Source organism: Antennarius striatus, chromosome 3 (genome assembly GCF_040054535.1).
Source record: "Antennarius striatus isolate MH-2024 chromosome 3, ASM4005453v1, whole genome shotgun sequence".
Taxonomy (NCBI): Eukaryota; Metazoa; Chordata; class Actinopteri; order Lophiiformes; family Antennariidae; genus Antennarius; species Antennarius striatus.
In genome coordinates, this window is record NC_090778.1 from 4,386,477 (window position 1) to 4,411,982 (window position 25,506).

The 25,506-nt window shown below is 40.8% G+C and overlaps 1 protein-coding gene across 1 annotated transcript in view; it reads right to left on the bottom strand.

The window, feature by feature from the left end:
* The window catches only part of arid3c (AT rich interactive domain 3C (BRIGHT-like)), a 31,672-nt gene extending 10,413 nt beyond the window's left edge, over positions 1–21,259 (bottom strand). The window contains exons 1-3 of the mRNA XM_068310064.1: positions 21,074–21,259; positions 19,395–20,036; positions 11,911–11,983 (exon numbers count right to left, since the gene is read on the bottom strand). Coding sequence (XP_068166165.1) covers positions 11,911–11,983; positions 19,395–20,036; positions 21,074–21,259 — 901 coding nt within the window. The remainder of the gene's footprint in view (positions 1–11,910; positions 11,984–19,394; positions 20,037–21,073) is intronic.
* Between the last annotated feature and the right edge of the window lie 4,247 nt (positions 21,260–25,506).

Below are 25,506 nucleotides of genomic sequence, written 5' to 3' on the forward strand. Positions count from 1 at the left end.
ACTTGAATCTTTTTGTAAGATGTTACGCAAGTGGATGCATGCACAGCACTATTTTTTTCACAATTAATGTAAGGACTTTAGCACACAGACAGTATATATTTGGATAATGTTTTGTTGTTCAAAATCAATGTAACCGAGTTACTTTTTTTTAGCCCTATTCAACCCTTCATTCTGCTTTTACTGGCCGGGGTTACCAAACCTGCCAAACAGCTGTTTTCAACAAATTAAAATGTTCATATATACTCGATAACAGCATTTCCTACTAGCTTTCAACTTGAAAGCCGTCTACTGAACTGAAATTCAAATGTTTGCTAAGAGGGCACATATTAATTTCATGAAAACTAATTATGAAAGTAAAATGCATTAGGCTTTTCCATCGAAAACCTTACAGGTTGTAAAGTATATAAAAATACACAGATTAGAAAGATGTTTGAACAGAGGTTGAAATATGTTGTTAAATTTCATCAGGAAGTGAATGATACTAATAACTGTCCCAAAGTGGACGGGTGAACAGCTGCAACATTGGCTAATAGAAATCACAGAAAATCTGTATAGTTCAACAGACTGATGAAATAAAGAACGTTTTCCTGAAGGGAAAATATTGCCTATCCCAATACTGTTATCCTTATACTTTACATGTTTATTATGTCTTTTTATATGTCACAGTACATCTTGTGTTGTGTTTATAAAGAATATAAATCATTTAATGACAAAAACATTGACTTGGTTATCTTTAGCTGTAGTTACATTGGCATTTGAAATTCTCTCTATCTCCTCATTCTGCAGGTTTATATTTTATCTCTGAGTCTCAGGTATGCTTGAGCTGATCTATAAAACTATTATTTTTGGGAGAGCCCAATTGCCAGCCAAACAAGCGTTGAGGTAATAAATTAAAACCTGAGGCTTTGTCTGAAATAATCTGAAAAGAGACAAGCTTCTTAAAACAAGATTTATGTACTTTCAATACTTAGGGTGATGCATTTGTCTCTCTGATGCTTTGAAAGAGATATAAGACATAAAAGACCGAGAATGGAGGCCTTTTGTCAGCACAAACTATCTCATCAAGTCATATATCACAATGACAATGAGAAATGTTGGACAAGGACGAAGAAATCCACTCGGTACAGAGTCCAACAGTTATCTTCAGGTAACTGATCTGCTAAGAGGAGTTTGTAATTGGAACAATATGGATCCCTGAGGTCTGTGGTTGTGTAGTAGCCATCCTCTTGCTGATCTCAGCAATAAGTTCATATTGCACCTGCAAACCGGAAATGGATTGAGAATTCCTCAACCTCATTGAATTCAATCTTTTACCCAATGACCAAGGACTATTTGATCACCTGGAGACTGTCAAAGGCGGAAAAATGATGTTTTGGGGTGCAGGTCACCTTGAAATTTGTTTTTATTTCAATATAAAATATCTGCCCCGCAATGAGTTGGAGTCTCCTTCAGGTTGTACCCTACCTCTCACCCATAGCGACCTGAGATAGGTTACAGCAGACCCGTGGATGGATTTGGTTATCTCAAAATAATCTCAGTACTTTCACTCATATCTACCATCATGAAGGCTCTTGAGGCTAACTAGCTCTTTGCTGTTTTTGATGGGGAAATGAAAAATTAAAAACAACACAGAAATAAAATAGAGAACACAAGTAACCCAACTGAACATGGATTGGTATGTACCTTGATAAGCAGCAATAAATTCACATGTGTACTAATGACAAGCTTGTCAATAGAATTTATTGGTCATATCTTTTTTATGTATTTTGCATCAATAATCTACTGTCATTCAGTCACACACATAAGGTCCATACAATTGGCTTGCACACTCTTGCAGAGCTCTACAGGTGTATGGTGTTAAAAATGTATTTTAAATATTATTGTTTCCTGATTACACTGTATTTGTATAAAATCCTCGTGAATGTGGGAATAAATGTACTAATAAATGTACTATATATATATATATATATATATATATATATATATATATATATACACATACCGTATATATGTTATGTTAATGTGTATATATATATATGTTAATGTGGTCCCCGTGGTAGTAGGAGCACTTGGGACAGTGACCCCCAAACTGTATATATATACACACACACACATATATATACACACACACACACACACACACACACACACACACACACACACACACACACACACACACACACACACACACACACACACACACATAAATATATATAAATGACTAAGAGATCCTCACCATGCACTGAGGGTTTCACCCCAAGTCCAGCACCCTGAGGCTGTACACTAAGTGGAAAGAGGAGACTGAGGACTAGTGAGAATGAGGGCCACTGTCCAAGACAAAGCATGAAAAATATAAGAGTAGATCAGGACGATGGCCCCAAAAGATGAACTGCTCAGTGAAAGCCTCAGACAGCAGAAACATGATGGGAGAGAGGAAGAGGAGGAGGAGACAACATGAAGGGACAAGTCCCTAAACGGCATGTACCACCGTCAGATAGAGGAAGTGGCTGATACCAATGGCTGGACAAAGCTGGACTGACAGACAGCACAGAGGAATCCGATCATGGCTGCCCAAGAACAGGCCCTAAGTACAAGAGCAATAGAGGCCAATATCTACCACAGTAGATCTGACCCAAGGTGCAGGCTATGTAAAGAAGCCCCAGAGACAGTCCAGCATTTAGTAGCGGGGTGTAAGACGCTAGCCTGGTCAGCATACATGGAGAAGCACAACCAAGTAGCTGTGATAGTGTACAGGAACATCTGTACACAGTATGGACTTGGAGTTTGTCTTTCAGTGGTATGTCCCATCGGACATACCACCAAAGGTGGTTGAGAACAACAAGGCTAAGATCCTGTAGGACTTCAGTTTCCAAACTGACAAACAGCTGCTGGCTAACCAACTGGACATAGTGGTGGTGGACAATCGCAGAGGAGAGCAGTGGTGATAGATGTGGTGATCCCAGCTGACACCAATATAAGGAAGAAGGAACACGAAAAGATTGAGAAGTATTGAAAGAGGGGTTGAGTATCAAGGGTTGAAAGAACAGCTGGAACAGATGTGGAAGGTCAAGGCAAATGTGGTCCCCGTGGTAGTAGGAGCACTTGGGACAGTGACCCCCAATCTGGAAGAGTGGCTCCAGCAGATTCCTGGAACAACATCTGAAGCTTCAGTCCAGAACAGCGCAGTCCTAGGAACAGCTGAGATACTGCGCAGAACCCTCAGACTCCCAGGCCTCTGGTAGAGGACCCGAGCTTGAGGATGACACACAGATACCACCCTACAAGGGTGAGAAGGACATTTTTGTGTGTATGTATATACTGTATATACAGTGTGTGTGTGTGTGTGTGTGTGTGTGTGTGTGTGTGTGTGTGTGTGTGTGTGTGTGTGTGTGTGTGTGTGTGTATCAGGATACAGATAAATTACTCCTCTGTTTTAGACATTGGTATTTTGTATATATTTATTTAGCTGTTTGCAATAAGCTGATTTACACAACCCATTTTCAGTCCAAACAATCAAAGCCACAACTATAGCCACTCCTCTAATTTGATGTCCTCCAGCTTAACAAAGAGCAAGAAAAGTGTGAGGGTTGGACTAAATGGTTGGATAGTTGTGAACATAAAGCTCAAGGAAGCCTCGACAGTGCTCAGGAGGCAACCTCACGAAAATACCTGTTCAATTCTTAAACATTTAGGTGAGGGACAAAAGTGCTGATGGTAGTTAACAGAAATAACAGACAATTAATAACCATAGTCCCTTGGAACAATACATCACGCTGTGTATTTATCAATACTCCAAGGAAGCCACAACAATCATTGTCTGCTGTACTCTGATAGAATCTGTGTCTGTTTCTCCTTCCAAGAATAAAAGAAAACTTTCACAAAAGGTGTTTAAACATAGGTATTATTCAGTGGTCATAACTTATTCATATGAGAGGATATCCTCAAAATCCAAATTATTTACTGCGTTAATTCCAAGGTTCATCTGACAACATGAAATACATTGTCAAAGAAATACCACAATGCATTGCAGCCAAAGAAAGAAAAAACATTAAGAAGATAAATACATATTTCTCATGATGAAAACACAGTCCAGAATATTAAGATGATAATTATATGAAACATGAACATGATTTTCAGTATGTGTTTATCTGCCTGAGGTGTTCCCAGGCCAGCCGAGAGACATAGTCCCTCCAGCCTGTCCTAGATCTTCCTCGAGGTCTCCTTCCGGTAGGACACGCTCAGAACACCTCCCCAGGGAGGTGTCAAGGAGGCATCTGGAACAGACGCCCAAGTCACCTCAGCTGGCTCCGCTCAATATGGAGGAGAAGCGGCTCTACTCCGAGCTCCTCCCTGGTGACTGAGCTACTCACCGTATCTCTAAGGGTACACCCAGCCACTCTACAAAAGAAACTCATTTCAGCTATTTGTTGGATAACAACAGGATACTGATGCTACAATTTGCACAGGCTCACCAAAATTGGACAATAGAAGATTGGAAAAATGTCGCCTGAGGTCCGTTTCACAAAGCAGGTTTATTGGAAACCCTGGATGTGTTAACCCTGAAATGATGGGAAACCATTGCTTCCGGTTTCACAAATGGAGGTAACTTAACAAAGAGTCAGAGTAACTCTAGCCTGTTTCACGAAACAAGGCAACTGCACCTCTGCATTTGTCACCGCAGTAATAGACCCTCTGGAACTAACCTGGTCGGGAGCAGGTTTTACTTCATAAACCCAGGGTTTTCTCTGACTGTCCTCTTTCACAGCCACTCATGACATTTTATTTTGTGGTCCTGTCAGATGGTGAGATTTACTGGAGTTCGGTTAGATCATTAATAAGAAACTCAGTCTGTATTTTACAGGTATTTTAGATGCAAACGTGGCATGTCTGTTTGATGAGGATGCCATTGGTGAAGGTTCCGCATTAATTCACAGAGAATTAAATATTATTGTGTTGCGTTTATGTCCCGTCATATCCACACAGTTATCTTTATGATCGGTACCGGTTCAAGTCCCAATCCATCACATACATCTACAACCTAATTCATCCTCACATCTGCAGTATAACAAATCGCAGTCATGCTCTCGCATCCCAGCAGGCATTGTGTGTAGCGCTGCCTTTAGTTTTTTTCTTTGCAAACAGTAGTTTTCTATACAATGTGGAAGATGTTCAGTGTGCTTCTCCTTGAAACGAACGTTACTCCTCTTTGTCAATTTCTCTGAAAATAAACCCGTCAAAATCATCAAGGAGGAGTTCCTCAGGATTGCAGGTGATTGATGTAGAAATCTGGTGAACTAATTTGAAATTATATTCTCTCTAATCTTTTTTCTGTATTTTTTTAGAAAGTGAATTATATCAACTTCTTAAACAGATAGCTGGGAATACATGAGGATGACATTAAAATACACAGTTCATATGAATTCCACAGAATGAACCTCTGGTGTTTACTGAGCATCTGTCTCACTTTGTGAGTCTGTGCAGTTGCTTTTGAGGGACACTTGTACTGCTGGCCAGCCATGCTGTCACGAAATGAACAAGACTGGTAGAAGGGAACCCAAAAGCACAACAGACAAGCAGACGGATCAAGAGTCTCAACCATGAACAACAACTAAAACTGCTGAGTCCGAGGCATTCACTTCTACAATGAATTGGCGAGAAGGATCTGGGAAGGTGAGAATAGGAGCAGACGTAAACCTGGACTTTAACTCATCAAACGCAATCTAGGGTGCCCGGGAACACTTGAAGGGGATCTTCTAGTAAGTGAGGGCAATGAGCAGGGCTTTTATGGTGCTGTAATTCCGAATTAACCTCCGATTGTATTTGGCAAACCCTTTGAACCGCTGTAGTTCTTTACGGGTAGAGGGAGTGGGCCAGGCTGAGACTGCTGTGATCTTTGCTGGGTCTGTCGAAACTCCCTATGCTGATGTCAAACCCAATGGAGGATACTTGTGTGAAGTGGAACTCATACTTCTGTGCTTAAATGAAAAGCTGGTTCTCCAGAAGTCACTGGAGCGCCTGCCCTACATGTAACACATGTTCCTGTCTAGATTTGGAGAAGATGAGGATATCGTTCCACATAGTCACTGATCATATCATGGAGCACGTGATTGACCAAATTCTGGAAATTGACCAAATTCTGGAACACTGCAGGGGCATTAGTCCAAAAGGCATACCTAGATACTTATAATGTCCACTAGGGGTGTTGATGGCTGTCTTCCACTCACCCCCTTCTTTGATACACACAAGGTAGTAAGCATTTATCAGATCCAGTTTGGGAAAAATGGTAGCTTCCTTCAAAATCTCAAATGCAGATGAGATGAATGGAAGAGAGTACCTGTTCTTGATAGTTATGTCACTGAGACCCCTGTAGTCTATGTATGGTCTAAGGGTCTTGTCCTTCTTCTCCACAAAGAAAAACCCTGCACCCACAGGGGGAGAAGAAGGTCGAATAATACCTGCTGCCAGTGATTCCTGGATATATTTTTCCATTGCTTCTATCTCTGAAGCCAATAATGATCGCAGCCTACCCCTAGGGCGAGACATGCCTGGGAGATGGTCTATGGCTCAGTCATATGGTCTGTTTGGCAGCAGAGAGGTGGCCCGTGTTTTATTGAAAAAACTCCTTTAGGTCCATGTACTCCTCAGGTACTCCGATAATATCCGTCGACACAGCAGAACTAATAAGACTGGGAATAGACAGAGGAGATTTAAGACAAACTGAATGACAATGTGGACTCCACTGTAGAATTCTTCCCGACATCCAGTCTATGTGTAGATTGTGTCTCCTAAGCCCAATATTACAGGTTGTTGTGGAGCATGAATGAGGTGAAGAGACTGTCTCAGTGTGATGGCCTGACATGCCCATGAGAAGAGGAACTGTGTGGTGAGTGACCCGCCAGAGAAGACGAGCATCCAGGGCTGTGGTGTGGATGGGCTCAGTCAAGGGTTGCCTGCTGATTCCTAACTGAGTCGCAAGAGACATGTCCAACAGGTTGGTGTCAGCCCCAGAGTCTATTAGGACACTTACTATCTGGTCTTGTCCAGAGCAGTGAAATTGAGCTTGCATCAGGGGTCAAGAGGGCTTGTCACAACTCATTGTCTGACCATCAGCTACCTCTGCTTAACTGCATAGCCTTGACCTTTAACCGGGCGGGATGACACACAATGGCCAGGTTGACCGCAGTACTGACAGTGGTTCCCCCGCAGGCGGCACTATCTTTCTGTTGAGGACAGACAAGCTCGACCAAGTTGCGTTGACTCCACTTGACACTTCTCAGCTGGTGGCAGTGGGAGGTACCGAGCTGTAGCTGGAGAGTGGAGTGTCTGGGAAACAGCAAGGGAATGGACTCCCTTGCTCCTCCACTCATGGAGGCGACCATCAATGTGAACAGCCAGGGCAACAAGGGAATCAAGATCAGCGGAGGGATCCCATGTCACCAGCACATCCTTTATACGATCAGAAAGTCCATTATAAATAGTGTCGAAAAGAGAATTTCCAGTCGCTCTCCACCACGATGGTGCGGAAATCAATGGACTAATCTCTCACCTTGGGTCCATCTCAAAAGCCTCCAAGCTGCTTCTCTTCCCAGAGTAACATGATCAAACACCTTACAGAACTCGGAAGGCAGCAACTGGACTGAAGCACAGATGGGCGACTGACTTTCCCACTCTGCGGTTCCCCAGTCTCGGGCTCTCCCGTGACAAGGGAGACAAAGTACGCCATCTGGGAATGCCTGGTGGGAAAAGCTGAGGGCTGCTGCTCGAAGATGAGAGAACACTGGACCAGAAAAAGAAGACAGGTACCTGAGGCTCCGGAGCAGCGTTCCGGGGCCGTAATCTGAGCCTTGGATGTGATAAGCGTCCAAACAGGTGGGTCAGGAACAGCGGTGGTAACTGGAGGACTCGGAGGAGCTGCTGAGAGCCTTAATAGTTGTTCCCAGAAAGCCTCCGTGCTGCTTTCTTGGCGGTTAGCCATAGCCTGCATTGCCTCGACCAGAAAGGTAAGCTGCAGGTCGTGGAGCTGGATCATGCTGGCTTCCTTGGTGGTTCTGTCTGGGCAGGGTTACTGTTGGCTGGGTTTATTTTGGCCTGATTGTGCTGTCACGAAATGAACAAGACTGGCAGAGGGAACCCAAAAGCACGACAGACAAGTAGACAGGAAAAAAGTCTTAAAATATTCAATCAGTTAAGCAGGGTTCAGCTGCCGGATAAATCAGTCCGACAGGCAAACAGGCAGGGTCCAGGAATCAGGCACTAAATCCAGACAAGCAGACAAATCAAACAAGTGGCAGGCGAAATGCAGGGTCCAGAGGTCAGGCAGAAGCAGGTACAGGGTCAAAACACAGGCAGGTCACGAAGGCTGTAGAGTCGTGGCAAACACTGAACAATCTGATTAGAGAACCGAGTGCTGCGCTGGGTATATGAAACATGGAAGCTGATTAGGGAAGTGGCAGCAAGTGAGTGGGAAGTGAGGCAGGGCAGAACAGGGTCTGAAATGCCAAAAGAATGTTCGATGATGAAGAAACAAAAACAAACGAAAAACTGAACGGAATACTTAATTGTCAGATGATCTGACACATGCTCTGTTAAAAAGCATGAGAAACTATTAATACTTCAGTGGAGGCTAAATGTGACACTCTGTATTCCAACAGAATGCTAAGCAATGGGAAGAAAACTATCAGTAACATCAACTATTAGACCACCTTTGTTTTCTTCAATTTCTTGTTAAATTCCTTTTTGTTGTTGACCATTTAGTAACTCCTCTGTGTATCATGTGACTAAAATAGTCAGAAAATAAAACTTGGAATGGCTAAAAGCAGTTATAAGCAGTACAACGCCACAGCTTTTGATTTAATAACTAAAGCATTTTGGCAATTATCAAGGAAACCATGCACAATGGCTAAATGTCCGTTCTTGATTTCAGTTCTTACACAATATTGGTATATGCATGGGTATGAATATCCTTCTTGTGTACTGTTTTTGTAACACACATATGCTGATTTAGTCTTTTATTTGTCATTCATTAATTTCATTTTCACAACCACTTCATCCACTGTCGTGGGTCACAGGGTGCTGGAGCCTATCCCAGCTGCCTGAGGTCGTGAGGTTGGGGAAAACTCTGTGCTCAATGCCAGTGTACCGGGGAGCCACAGAGAGATACAGACAAACACGCAAGCACACACTCACACCTACGGTCAATTTGGGATTGGACAAGTAACCTGAAGCACTTGCTTTTTGGAAGTGGGAGGAAGCCAGAGAACCCGGAGAGAACCCACGCAGACAAGGGATGAACATGCAAACTCTGCACACAACGGGACTCAAACCCAGAACTGCCTTCCTGTGTGGCGACAGTGATACCCACTGCACCACAGTGCCGCCCTCTTTTATTTAAATAATATTAAAAAGCTTAAATAGGTTTCATTTTTAACAGAACTGACCCTGGGTGAGAGCATATTAATGTGTGTGTAAAGAGCATTATGTTGGTGATACAACAACTGAACAGTCATTAAATATTCACTGTACATCGTCAAACATAATCAAAATGAGGAGGTATCCCCATGAGATGATGCAGAAGTCTTACCTGTGTCAACAATATTTTTGTACTTCATTCTCAGCTGTTGCCATGTGCCCTTCTCCACCGCTGGATTGCACCTAAATAAAATAAATTAATAGACTACAATTCAAGTCGTTTCCCTAATCTCACCGTGAATTTAACAGACTACATTAAACTTACACATTGACTCCCATGCCATCTCCCTCTATTTTGCAGCTACAGCGCTGGCTCTTTTTTCTGAAAATGTACTCAAAGTCAGCTTATGCATAGACTAAAATCTGTACTTTGACTGCCGTAAAGTGTGCAAAGCACTTGTTGTCCATCGTCATGGTGACTCGCCAAACTGGGGCTCCATTGATAATGGTTTATTAGAGTTGTGTCGTACCTGCTAAATTCCAGGTAAACTTATCCTGGGTTGCTAAAACTAAGCTTGAGCAGCCTTTGTGAAACCGTTAACCCTGGATTTATTAGCTAAGGGTAAGTCAACCCAGACTCACAGGTTTTATTCAGAGTTTGTTAACCTGGCTTCGTGAAACAGACCTCTGGACTGATGAATCTCAATTTCTGCAAAGGCATTCAGTTGGTAGGGGCAGAAATTGGCATCAACAACATGAAAGCATGGATCCCTCCTGCCTTGTATCAATGGTTCAAGCTGCTGCTGGTGGTGTAATGGTGTGGGGGATATTTTCTTGGCACAGTTTGGGCCCCTTATTACCAATTGAGCATCATTGCAACGCCACAGACTACTTGAGTATTGTTGCTGACCATGTCCATCCTTCTATGACCACAGTGTATCTATCTTGGCTACTTCCAGCAGGATAAGTCATAAAGCTTGAATCATCTCAGACTTACAATGAGTTCACTGTCTAAAAATGGCATCCACAGTTACCAGATCTCAATCCAACAGAGCACCTTTGGGATGTGTTGGAACAGGAGATTTGTATCGTGGATATGTAGCCGACAAACCTGCAGCAACTGCGTGATGCTATCATGTCAATATGGAACAAACTCTCTGAGGAATGTTTCCATTACCTTGTTGAATCTATGGTGAAGGATGAAGGCAATTCTAAGGGCTAAAGGGGGTCCAACCCGGTACTAGCACGGTGTACCTAATAAAGTGGCTGGTGAGTTATATAACAGAGCTGTCACATAAATACAGCTTTACATTGCACGGATAAACAATGCCCTTCTGACTGAAGACCACATTTTGTCTTTTAATGGAATGAATTTAGCCAGCTAATATGTGGCATGTTTGACATTTTTAGTGGAACGTCTGGTTAGCATCATAGCCTGGATGCAGAATGACGGTGATTTGTTCATGGAACATTGATTGGGATATTTGGAGCAGTCCATTCTGATCACAGTTGTCAAAGGTGAGTATTGAAGATAGGATGCTGCTAATCCGCTTTGCACTGACAATATCAACCACCTCTAAGTCTAAAATCAATCTTTAATTGAATGTGCCAACAGCAATCCATGTCTCTAGATTCAAATGACCATCCAAGAACATAATTACTTCATCAGCACATACTTTCCTACACGACTGTGGTAAATGTGATTTGTTTTTTGCGATACTCCAACAGCTTTGATAAATACAGTAACATGTCAGAGCTAAAGATTCCATTTCCTGTGTCATAAATTTCTTCTAAGTTTTGAAGATTTATTTTTGACCAAACTGTTAAGGTGTGACCTTTTCATTTTTCAATGTGTTAGCAACCTCAGAGGTTCAAATATCTGTACTCTCCACCAGAAGAAGAAAAGAAGTTCCTGGATGAAACACCTTCAGACCTAAACAGTCCAGCTGCTTCAAAATCAACCATAAATGATTACTGTACCATGACCTGATAAACAAAAATGTAAAGGAGATTGTAGGCACTGACTCATAGTACACAATTACAACTTTGGTCCTCATTCATTCATTTTCCAAACTGCTTCTTCAACTTTTATGGGTCACAGGGGTTGCTGGAGCCTAATCCCGGCAGAATTATGGGCAAGAGGCGGGGACACGCTCCGGACACGCCACCAGTGTGTTGTGGAGCCACACAAAAGACGAACAACCACTTACACACACACTTACACCTACAGACATTCACCTGAAGCACATGTTTTTGGGATGGGAGGAATCCAGAGAACCCGCACAAAACCCACAGACACATGCGGAGAACATGCAAACTGCACAGAAACGAGTCAAACCTGGAACCTTTTTGCACCACCACGCTGACTCACAACTTTGCTCTGTTTGGTAAATTATAAATAAACTGGACTGATGGACATTTTAAGGGATACTGGATTAATAAAGAGATCAAGAAGATTTATGAAGACTGAAACATTCTCTTGTACTAACGGTAATAGCTTACCTCGTTTCTGCATGAAAGTGAACAGGTCATCAAGGAAGTCTTTGCGTTTTTCATCATCATCCAATTCATACAACTGAAAAGTAAATGAATAAATTAAAAATATTAACATTTTTGCAAAAAAGAGTCAGGAAAACTGCAGACAGGAGCTATGAGGTTCTTCAAGGTACAGAAAAGCTACTGATCACATAATCCAGACAAAGACAAATAGCGCAACACTTAAAATGTATTGTATCATCTGTACAGACTAATAAAAGGTTTTGGGTTTTCTCTTTTTACTATTTTGTCCAATTTTCTAGATACAAATCAGAAACAAAAATCACATTCAAATTCTATGGAGTCTGGGTGATACTGATCAAAACCTTGGGATCAGATGTATTAACAGCGTTACCAATTATTTAATATAAGAATTTATCATCAAGTCAATAATTTTCTCCTCTGTACATGCACCTTGTTCTCCATGCCTTATTCCACCTCTGTAATTAGATGTCTACCCTTTGTAAAATGATTTTAGTTATTTTAAATGAGGAAAATTCATTTGAGTTACAAGTAGTTTGACTTACGAACTCAGTCACAGAACAAATTAAAGTTGTATGTCAAGGTACTACTGCAAGTACTGTAGGTAAGTAGGTAGGTAGGTAGGTCGGTAGTTAGGTAGGTAGGGTTAAAATGTCTTCAACATGGAGCTGTTATATGTCAGAAAAAAGCCTGTTTTAACTCCGGCCATTCTGTGTGTACATGTAGAAACGGGTCACACACACACTGATGTCACAGCAGTTTTCGCCGCAGGGAGACGCCCTTTGGATAGAAAAAGTTCCGGTTACAGCGTCCACATGACAACGCATACCAGACATTTTTAAAAAACTTCACTTTGGACAGCGTTTTCGTCCCGGATGTCTGCGTTGTCATGTTGACGAAAGGCGTAATCACAACAAAAAGCCTCACTGCCCGGTGCCCAATGCCATACTGTTCACGGGATTCCTTCAGGCAGATGCGCCTATCTAACTATCTATCTATCTTTAAAATACACACACACACACACACACACACACACAATTTTTTTCACATCATTTTTCAATAATTTCTCAATGGAAGTTCAAAAAAGTATTGGAAAAAATAAATTTCTGAATATCACAATCGTATCAAAACGTATCAACTTCAGGTAAATGACTTGTCCAGAGACATTCACTCACACCATCTACAAGGAAGGAAAGACACAGGTGATTATTGATGAAGATGTTGTACTCACAGAGAAGCATATGCCGCGCTCCCTCTCTTTCTCTCTCGCTCTGGGTTTGTCGGGAGTGACAGGGTGAGTGTGTTGGAGAGAGTGTAAGTGTTTCAAACCTTTCTTTGGCTTTTTTCCTTGCACTGGGTGTTGGTAAATGTATTTTTGAAAAAATTCTGTGAGCAAATGTTTAATTTTTGGTTTTAGTGTGATTTCATGCTTTGTTTGGAGGCAACTGCCACCATTCTGCACGTGGTATCTCCGATTTGGAGAGACTCACCCGCAGACAATGCCATCAATCTCACCCTCCTTTTGGTGTGTTGGTGGAGGACTGTGGTCTGGCTGTGGGTGAAGTTGTGGTTTGTGGAAGCATTAAATCAGCTTCAAGGATGAACAGTGCAGTGGTAATTTTTCTGGACAGTACCGAAAAAGCCAGTGAACTTGTAAAGTGGGGTGGTGATTCAGGAGATGTTAATGCCACTGTTTCCCACTGTTGGTCCAGTAAAAAAAGTCATTTTTTCTACCACCTTTCTTAAGAATGAGCTTGACACGGTCAGATCGTGTCCTCTATGAAGCTGATTCCTCTCGGCTGTAAGTCTCTGCTGCTCAATTGTGTCATATTGTTCAGTAGATACGATACCATGGATACCATGGTCTTCAATGAAAACAAGGATGTGTGAAATATAGCTCTCCATTTCCGCAGTCAGCTGTGACTATACCTTACGTGTTACCACTGACACAGAGGATCATCTGATCCGTTAATGCCCTGACATACAGGGCAGTAACATACAGACATAAAGACAACTGCTGCATGCTTTTATCTGTATGTCTGTCTGTGAAACCGTCCGATGTCAGAGCTGACATCGGCTGAACACATTGCCATCGGGGTGGCTAAGTCAGGGCTGGATGTGTAGAGGGCAGTGTGATGGTACAAGACATTGTGATGGAACAAGATGGTGTGATGGAGGAGGATTATTTAAAAGTGGCAATGATAAAGTGTAAGATAGATAGATAGATAGATAGATAGATAGATAGATAGATAGATAGATAGATAGATAGATAGATAGATAGATAGATAGATAGATAGATAGATAGATAGATAGATAGATAGATAGATAGATAGATACTTTAATATCCACTGCTCAGGCATTACATAATGAATAAATGAATAAATACTGGGTAAGATGAAGGTGATGGAACATTTTCTAGATCTTCAGTTATTTCATGACTCCACCAAGGTCTTCTTGAGGAGGTTAAGAGGGCCCTGACAGCCTTCTGTCACTGACCCAGTTAAAAAAAATGTTGGTCAAGGTGTACATTTTCTGGAGAGCTTCCTATTCCACCCTGTCCCAGCAGACTTACAGGCATGAGGTGGGGAGATGCTCCGAACACGTAATAAATGTAGCTGTTACGGGATATCATGGCTATTGTGGCCAGAAACAAAAAACAAAATTATAAAACCCTAGCTTCACTAATACAAAAAGGAACTCAGCAAAGAGAGACAAGATATAATATCAAGTACAGTGGGTACATTGAACTATGAGTGACTCAATACGCAAGTTTTTTTGAGATATGAGCCATCGCTCCATCCATATTTTTGTTTGATATACAAGTGGAAATCAAAGTTACGAATCATTACCCCACCACTAGTTGGCGGACAGGTACGATATCAGCTGAGACCAAATCTCATTCGTTCCCATATATATAATTAATAATTATATATATTTATTAATTATAATTAATATAATTAATTATATTCCAAAAAAGAATGTATGTCTATCGGTTGATAAATTTTTTTTTTCATAATTTACATGGCTTTTTTTGGATAAACATGATTTTAGTTATTTTAAGCAGGGAAAATTCATTTGATTTACAAATTGTTTGACTTACAAGCTTAGTCACAGGACAATTAAACTTGTATCTCAAGGTACTATTGTACACAATATTGTTCTTTTTTGACTTCATTAGTTTTAAATACATAATATGTATTTTTCTTACACATTGTTTAAACTAATATGGTTAGCTGGCAAATATTAATAACAACGAGCAATGGTACAACAAAAGAACTCATTTGAAAAGTTTCAAAAGACAATCTAATTACTACAAACTGTTTAAAATGAACTTAAAATCTTATTGGCAAAGCAGAAGAATCAGGAGGCCAGACAAAAGTCTCAGCTTGTGCGAAAAAGATGGGAAACTCAATATTATGACATCACACCTTAATGAAATCTACTTGAATATAACAAGTAAAAACGGGTGTGCATTAAGAGATCTTCTCTCCATGTAGTGTCCAGACTGAAAATGTAAAAACGGAGCGCTACAGTGCCTGTCAATACGTGTGATTTGAGCTTGATTTATTTGTTAGATGAGAAGTTGGCCAACCTTCCCATACCATGACTGGGCCGAATTTCACTTATAAAAATGAATGTCCATCCCCATTTTATTCACTCATAACATAATTTTAAAAATGAATGATTGCTTTAGCTCCTTTATATGGAGGAAATGAAAAATCTGCAGCAGGATGTCTGCAATTTCCAAGTACTACGGGTGGACTACACTTCCCAGATATTCAAAGATACCAACTGAGTGCCCAATTAAGGTATATAGCTGACTGGGTTAAAAATGATGTATCATCAATTTTGCTTGATACTGAGAAGTTCCTTTCTAGCTGCCTTCTTAAAAACTATCTCTATTCATAAAATGAAATCTATCAGAGTAGTACAGTAATCCAGTTACACTTAACACTCTTAGAGCATGGAGGACTGCACAGTATACTGTATGTTAGGAAGATCAACACTTACATCTGTTTTGACACCAATCACTGACAACCCTGATTTTCTCCCAGGAATCTTAAATAAGATGGACGACTAAGGGTATCTCGTCTTTGGCTGATCTTTTTGATGGTACTGTTCTCCTGTCTTTCAACCAGGTTACAGAAAAATCTGATTTACCGGGATACTTTTCGTTATTTTCAGATTAGAGACTTTGTTATGAAAGACACGTCGCTGCTTACTGACATCGAGGTTTCAACAATCGAGAAAAAGTGTTCCTTTCTGATGGGCAAGCCTCTACCAGTGCCTACTATAACAGTTTGAGAGACTGCTCAGATATTAGAGTTATGGTGCTGGGGGTTGATCTGGGAGAGGGAGCTGAGTTTAGTGACAACGGAGGAGATGTGGGAGGGAATCTGAGATAATGCAAAGCAAATCGCAGTCTGTAACCGGATAAAAGCACAACAGCTCAAACTACTGCACAGAACGCATGCTGTTCCAAACCGCCTCTCAAGATATACAAAGAATTTCTCTCCATTCTGCCTCAAATGTAAAATAGGGATTGGTGGTCTTACCCACTGTCTCTGGTCTTGTGCAAAAATAGAGAAATTTTGGACTGATATTTTATTTGAAATTCAGAAAGTTTTGAAGATGGAGCTTGATCTTGATCCAGTCTGTCTCCTCCTGGGTCTTCCCAGTAGCCATGTGACTGACGTATATCAGAAAAAACAGTAGAATATTCTAACAATTTGGGCCAGGAAAAATATCCTCCTCCACTGGATTTTGGATAAGGCCGCCTCTGTTGTGGGATGGCACAGGACAGTAATGGAATATCTACCTTTGGACTTTGTGACATGTGTCTCAGACTCAAAGATTGATGTGTTGATATAATATGGGGGCTGTTTTTGGACTTAATCCATTCAAACATAACAGCTTTTGTTCATATAGTGCTTAATCACATCAACAGACCTTTCAAAGTGCTTTTACAGAACAAAAAAACCTAATAGAACCCTTCAGAGCAGGCATAAGCAACAGCGGCGAGGAAAACTCCCTCATTGAGGAAGAAACTCAGGGCAGGACCCAGACTCTAGAGGGAAAAGAAATAAGATGGGAATAGGGACAGGGCAAGGAAAATAGGTTGAGAGTCCACTTTTTTTCTATTTTGTTGTCTTTTTTTGGTGTTCAAATTGTTCTTCTTTTTTAAAGAAAATCTTAGTAAATATATTTAAAAAGAGAGAAGTTTGTGTAATTATCTTAAATTAGTTCTCTTTTAGGTCTTTCTAATATTCTATTAAGATTTCCTTGTGGCTATTACCTTGTGTTATAACAGAAAAAAGCCTATTAAGTACTATATCTTTTGATCATTTGTTCAAATAATATGAACAAAACTGATTGCTTCAGTCATGTGAAATGTATGAGGTGAAATGTATGTACTGTATTTGAAGCTTTCATCACAGGAAGCTTAACTTATGCCTCCCTGGCTCCACATAGCATGGTCCTCAGACAAGCAGATTATGAGTTTACACAGAATTGTCTGTCTTTATTCCATCACTGAACCAGAGCTTTTCCTAAATGTAAAGCAGAGAGACTGATTGTGAGTTGTAATGCTTTGACAACATACTGACAACAACTCAAAACTTCACAAAGCAGCTAACTCACAAAGCAAAATCAAATTAAAATGTCTCTCAACTGGAGAGACAACAGGTCACGAAGAGGAAAAGAGGACATGATCAACTGACAAGTAAGAGGGAAGGTAAATGCTTTTGCCACGTTACTTCATAATTCTAGGAATGGTTCTATGTTTTTGTAAAACATCAAATAATGTGGTAAATGTTACTCTTTTTTTGCTTGAGGAATATTGGCTTCTTTAAAATTACGCCGTGTATTTTTGTAGTGTAAAGAGACATGGCAACATGGACATTTCTGTGTAATAATATAAATCATACATAGTGCCACATTGTTTTGTTCTTCAGATTATTGAATTAAAATAAAAACAGTACAACTCTGTTGCAGTGGGACCTTTTGATATTTCAATCACATCTGGCTTCAATCTACAAAGATGTATTCACTCCCATTAAATGTGGTTTTGTTTAGCAGATTTGAGCATTCCTGGTGAGCTGGCTCCACTCCGTCTGCCTTACAGCCATAAGAAATCATTTTATCTTCCTGACATTACACCGAATGCCCAAATACAAATAATCCAATTCAGTATCTGCACATGATGAATCTTTAACACATAATATCTTATGTGGAGAATGCATGTCTGGTCAGATGAAAATTTTCATGTAAAAACTGAAAGTTTACCCAAAATTAAAAGGTTTGACAATAATAACTACACAGAGTTTTGTGAAATGCTAATGCTGCTATTTTTTAGGTTGTTTTCTTAAGTGTTAGGCGTGAATTATTGTCAAAAAATATCCTCTCAAATACCCATGAGGCATCTAATAAATCATGCCAAGAAAAATACTTAATTTGCCATTAATATAGCATAGGTGTTTAAAGAATGCTGGCTGGCATTTTTTTCACAGGTCAATTCACCATCTTCAACACATGCATCACTTTATTGAGGCTATTCATATCAGCCATTATTTACAAAGCATCTACATGACCTGCATTTCCTTTAATGTACGACACTAACACTGTCACTAATGTACAAATATTCAAGAAATCTTTTAATGATTGACCCTAAATGAAAGATGACATTACACTACCACAATTATATGAGTGCTGATCTGTTTTCATTTTGCTGAATATAAAAAGTAAACCATAAATCAGTCAAATAAGTAATTGTCATCAACAGAATACTAACAGTAAGTAGCAACACGAACATACAAAAGGTATCACAAATAGAAAATCCTTCATTGTGGTTTAATTATGGCTGTTTAATGCTTTAAAAAATAACTACTTTTGAACTTTAAGTTATAATCTATGAAAAATAAAACATTTGGCTCCTTTTTGACTAACATTGTCACTATTCTAGATAAACAGTAATATCACATACTGACAGCATTAAGGCAATAAGGGGACAAAGACTAAAGGCACGAAAAGATAAAAAAAATTCATATATTTAATAAAACAACAATTACAAGGACAAAATTAAATTTACGAAGGAGAACACATCCTAACACATTTGTAATATTTTTATTATCCAAGCAGCCTCAGGTTGAAAATCTTTCCCTTGGAATTTGTGGATGTTCAGCATCTGTAACAGTGCTATGAGCAAACAGGTGTCCAAAAAAATCTTCATCAATCTTGACAAAATAACTACCATTTGAGTGAGATATATACCTTACTGCCTTACCGAAAACCCTTTAGATGTGAGCAAAAGAAGAGTAGAGTTTGTGCACAGAACAGTCGTCTATGTCATTTTATTTTCACACTAGAATGTTGACTGCAGCTTAAACAGCTGATGCTGTCAGACTATATGGGTTACTGTAAAATAATACACTAAAATCAAAATATCTAACTTCCAGTGACAGTTATCTTACCTGTTTGAATTGCTCCTCGTAGGTCCAGTCGTGATGCTGGGACTGGGTTTGCGCCGATGGAGACTCCGCTCGTCGCGCCGGGGCGAAGGCCGATGGCACCCGGGCCATGAGGTACATCGCGGCGCTCTGAGGAGCCAGGGAGGTTACGCGAAGCGGAGATTGTTGATGTGGGAAGTGGTTCAGCGTGACACAGTCTTTCCCCTCGTCGTCTTCGTTCATAATGTTACGCTCTTCCATGTCATGGTCCTCTTCAACACATTCCTTATCATCGCTGTCAACTCTGGTTGAGTTGCCATCGTCGCTGTCTCTGGGAACATCCATGTGCGGGAGCGTCGTCACTCGGACGGACGAGTTGGCAACTCCGGCGCCTCGCATCGCCGCCCGGTAGTGGCGGAAAGCCGGGGCGTGGGGATAGATCTGGGACTCCACCGCGGAGCGGAGATCTTTCGCTGTTTCCGACTGCCGGAGTTTCTCTTCTATTGCCAGTCGCGCTGCCTGCTGCCGTTGCAGGTTCTCCATCACCGCCTCCAGCTTCGTGCCGCCGATCACCGGGTGGTGGGCCGGGACTCCCGGGGGCGCGGTGTGGGAGGAGGTCTGGGGAGTCTGGTACGGGTGAATGCCGGCGGACGAGAAAGAGCCTTGCTACAAGACGAGAGGATGGTCGGATCCCGATTACCACCGGTACATCATAATTAAAATCATAATTATTAAACTGACGACTTTGCATGCACTGACAGTTTTTATGTGACTATTTAAGTTTACATAGAATATTTAACGTTTATTCAAAAGTGCACACGAGGATCTTCCAACAAGTTCCAACAATATTGTAAAACTGTACAAGCATTTAATTTCTAAGCCAAACTAACTTAAAAATTACCTCTAAAAAATTTGTTCCTTACCATCGTTGGCTATGAATTATTCTCCCGTTTATCAGATGCGTATACAGGGATAAGTGTTCTTGCAGTCCCGTTGATGTTTGACAATCACCTTTTCAAAGTCGTGGGTCTTGGTGGCTCAGATTGAACACTTTTCAGCTGTGGAACCCCGACCTGCCTTTGGCAACAAGTCGCAACTGTACTGATGATGACCCCTGGAGGCAGAGATCGGCTTTTATCCTGAGAACAGGTCTATGCTGAATCGTAGATGAACACTGACAGGAGACAGCCCACCGTTTGATAGTACAGTATGTTCATTAAAACATCAACGTATATTTCTAATCCGTAAAATTAATTAATTTGTTTCACTGGAATGCAGCTGCCGTAAAAAAATTGTATCTTTTATTTTTATTCCCATTATGTGTTTAAGTTTCCAAAAATTTTATCTGCTTATGTGCAGACTGTAGGCTGTGTGAATACAGTAATAACAGATAAGATGTGCATTCATTTCTTCACCTGGACTCAAACATGCTCACTGAACTGTTTTGGAACTTGAAAAAACAAATATAGGTTGCTAACATGAATATATAAAAGTAAAATTGAACTAAAAAAAAACCCCATCAAGCCCCAGCTCCTGCTGGACAAACTAGCCTCTATGGCTGAAGACCCCAACCACGTGAGCTGGATCAATGACTACCTAACAGACAGGCCCCAGTATGTTTGTAAGGGGGACTGTTTGTCATCAGTGGTGACCAGCAGCACCGGGGCTCCTCAAGGAACTGTGCTCTCTCCCCTTCTCTTCACCTTCCACACCACGGACTTCCAGTGTAACTCGGATACATGCCACATGCAGAAATCCTCGGATGACATCGCAAATGTGGCATGTATCAGGGAGTGAGGAGGGGGGAGTACAGGAGAGTACTGACGGATTTTGTGGAGTGGTGTCAGCGGAACAAGCTCCAGCTGAAACATGCCCAAGGGGAAGGACATGGTCCTGAATTTTTGGTGGGCACCTATCTCGGCACAGCTGGTGATTTGAGGGAAAAGAGGTGGACGTGGTAGAGACCTACGAGTAACTGGGACTGCAGCTGGACTGATCAGACTGGACTGATCTACCAACTTGTACTGTGTGTACAAGAAGGGGCACAGTGGGATGTACGTCCTGAGGAGGCTGGCCTCCTTCAACATCTGCTCCGAGCTCCTTCAGATGTGTTACCAGTCTGTTGTGTCCAGTGTGCTGTCTTATGCTATTGTGTGTTGGGGGGGTGGTGGTGCAAGGAAGAGGGACATGGAACACCTGAACAGACTCATCCACAGGGCTGGTTCTGTGGTTGGTCAGAACCTGGATTCTGTGGAGACAGTTCTGGAGAGGAGGACCATGTCCAAGTTCAGAGTAATCCTGAGAAACACCTGCAACCCCCTACACATCACCTTCTCCCAGCAGAGGAGCTTCTTCAGTGATAGACTGCTGTCACCGAGCTCCCCCATAGATAGATTGAAGACCTCCTTTGTGACCCGTGCTGTCAGAGGGTACATTGAGAGTATCATTGCACGTCAAGGTCAGGAAGGTCATTGATCTGTGGTTGAGTGTGGGGGAGATGATGGAGTGGAGATTCGCTGGGGTGGTACCGGGGTGTCATGTGGTTGATGTTGATGTGTCTTGTACCATGTTAACATTATTGTGGACTTGTCTGCCCACCGTGTGGCCGTCTAGCTTGGGATCCAGTGAGATCTGGGATCTGTTGTGTAATTTCCGCACTCTTCTTTTTTATGTTGGCTTTGTATAAGTTTGCCTATACAGTCATGTTTATGTCTCTTGTCCTTACACCCCACCTGTATATCCCTACATGTTGTGTTTTCTGATAACTGTATTCATGTGTAATATATGTTGTATAATTGTATTGTATTGAGAAGAGGTAATACTTTTCCCTCTGGGTTGTTAAAGTATTCTTCATCTTCACAGTCACTGTGATAGTCATTGTGTGAGTGACTATCTATCTATCTATCTATCTATCTATCTATCTATCTATCTATCTATCTATCTATCTATCTATCTATCTATCTATCTATCTATCTATCTATCTATCTATCTATCTATCTATCTATCTATCTATCTATCTATCTATCTATCTATCTATCTATCTATCTATCTATCTACCTATCTATCTATCTATCTATCTATCTATCTATCTATCTATCTATCTATATATCTATCTATCTATCTATCCATCTATCCATCTATCCACCTACCTACCTACCTACCTACCCATCCATCCATCCATCCATCCATCCATCCATCCATCCATCCATCTAACTAAATACCTGCTCCAGTACAGCTTCAGTATGGACCTGATCAGCACTCCAACTGCTCTATCCATGTTTTTTCTGCCAGCAGACAGGAACAAATGAACCCTGCATGCACTGCTACTGATGTGGAAGTGAGCACATTTTCAAGCTGGATGTAAAATCAGAGGAATTAGAAGTATAGAGAAGTTCCTTTAAACGAGGAACGGTTACCACCACAGGACAGGTGTTCGCTGTAACTGGTCAAGAGAGAAATGTGTGAACTGTGGCAGTGCTGATTCAACTGAAAAGTTTAAACAATGCTCATCCTGCAAAGAGACACTTCATTGCTCTTAAACAGAAGTGGGCTAAACATAAGAGGAAAATGCACTCACCAGTCAAATGCCAGTCCCTGTGTAAAAGACAGTGAACCAGTCAAACACACATACATTTTAGTACCAAGTTCACTGTAACAGGAAATGAAAAGTTGCACAGGGCGGCACAGAGTTGTATGAGCTGATTGCACAGGGATGGGTTAGGAACTCAAACTTATTCCTCGACTGTTGTGTGTGTTCGAAATAAGGTGGCACCCTTCATGTATTGATTACAGAAACTTGAACAGAAACACTCATCCGGTCCGTCAGCCTATCCCGCAGGTCCAAAACCTTTTGGATAGTTTGGGTGGTAAGTCCTGGGATTCATGTCAGAGGAAAGCAGACCACTAACACCGTCTTTACACCGTTGGGACTTTTTGAGTGGATTTGTATCACCTTTGAAATACCCTTGTGGCATTTCAATGTTGCATAGAGGAATGTTTTAAAGGGATCTGGGATGATATCTGTGTCCCTGATCTGGATGACTCACTGGTTTTCAGTAAAACCTTTGACAACCGTATGTGATTTGTTTGGGGGGGGGGGGACCTTAGGCGGTGTAGAGACTAAGCAAAGCTTTAAGCCACTGAAGTATTCCATTGCACTTACAGTAGGTGAATGACAAACCGATGCACTTCCTTATAATCAAAACTCCAAAATGCCACATTATACTTAAATACTTCCACTAAGTTCCTCAATTAATTCAACCACTCATCATTAGGTACCATTTACCTAAAAAAGAAGTAGGCATGTTGATTGCATTTTTTTTAAATAACCCCCCCTCATTCCCTTCTTTGGACAGATCACACCCTGATTTTAGGTATTAACCTTGTGCATCACATTTTCAAACCCTCGGTGTCTACAAATTGCTCTTTTAAGACTTGGGATATTTGGATCTAGATATGCATGAACTTGTCTGCCTATTCGTTCCCTGTACTGTTATGTTTTCTGTTCTTCGTCTGCATTTGAGTGCATCATTTTGAATTTAAAGATAGCAAGGAGAAGTCTGACAAATATCATTGATATCAGTGAGCATTAATCCCAAAGGAATACTATAAATTTAAAAAATAAACTATGAAGTAGTCCAGAGTCATTAGTGAACTCACCAGCGCTTCATTTAATTTATGTCACACAAGTCCTTTGAAAATTGGTGTTAAACTGAAAGTGACACGATGTATTTGGTTTGGATACTTATTTTAAATCAGCATTTAGGATACATAAGAATGGTTTGCTTTACTTAACACAACAAAATGTTGACTATACATGAAAATATATAACCAGCTCATGTACCAAGACCAGCTGTATTTCTGTTCTCCACAGAGATTGAGGAGCTATTGGCGATTTTAGAAGAGGCAGCTCTCGAGACAAATTCTCAGGAAGTTCCTGATAAAGAGTTATTGATCAAGTCCATATGCCTTGTGCCATGGTAAGGCTGACCCTTGATCCTGTCAATGATTAACCTCCAAGGATTGTCAACTAAATCGCTGGATGTAGTCAATTCCTTCACAACTGTCACACACTGACCACTTCCACTAATAATGACAAGCTAATTAACTGCTTCTCACCAGAAGGGCATACTCTCTTTTATCATACTAACCTACTCCCTCTTAACAGTGATTTCTTAAAAGAATATTTTTTTGCATTTAGTAAGTATATCCTAAAAAGAAAATGCATTTTAGATTAAAACACACTCTTTCATGATTATTCAACATAAAGCTTTTCTGAGCTAAAGATTTCTACTAAAACAATCTCTAATAGAAGAAACATGTTCAGCCTCACCTTCTTTGATTTAAATAATGATAAACTAAATGTTTATGTGTACATATATATAAAATCTGAAACTATCTTCAAATACACTTATATTCATTAAATGTGAAAAGGTTAGAAAACAAAATCAATTCAATTGAAAGTTTTAAGCACCTGTGCTTTTTCAGTTGAAAATGTATTCATTTTCATCTGTACATAAATGAGTGTGTTGGTTTTAAGATGATGTGAGAAATGTATTAACGATTTCTGGCCTCATAAGGAGTGTAAAGTAAGTGCACCTTTGACCAAGCAAAACTTTATGCAATATCAACCCTTCAGAGTTTCTCCTTGTCGAAAAGGAATTAGTGTGCATTTGTATCATTTTGGAGCCCATCATTTCTGGAAGGGGTATAGAGGTAACCTCTGTCAATACTAGCTCAGGTGAGGCACAGACCATCAGTCCGCAGCCAACAAGATGAGAGCTAGAACTGGTCTGAAATTATCTTTGTCTGTGATGAAATGACACTGCAGTATGCCACTTTCATGGATGGTTTTGGTTTGGCCAATTAGAAGGTAAGTTAATATCTATATAAATGTAGAGAATATTTGAATGCTATTACAAGAAAACATGTTTCTTGTCTGTCGTCACCTATCGAATTGGGGCTCTTTTTAGTGACCCCATTTAGGGCCTCGTGGGGCTTCAAACTCTTTCGGAATTGTGTTGAAAACTGGATCATTACTCGAAGCTTCATTCATTGAGAACGTGCGCGTCCTCTGCTGGCAAAGTGGGTGTACTGCAGCCACACAACAGTCAAATGACCTCAGAAAGCAGTGCTT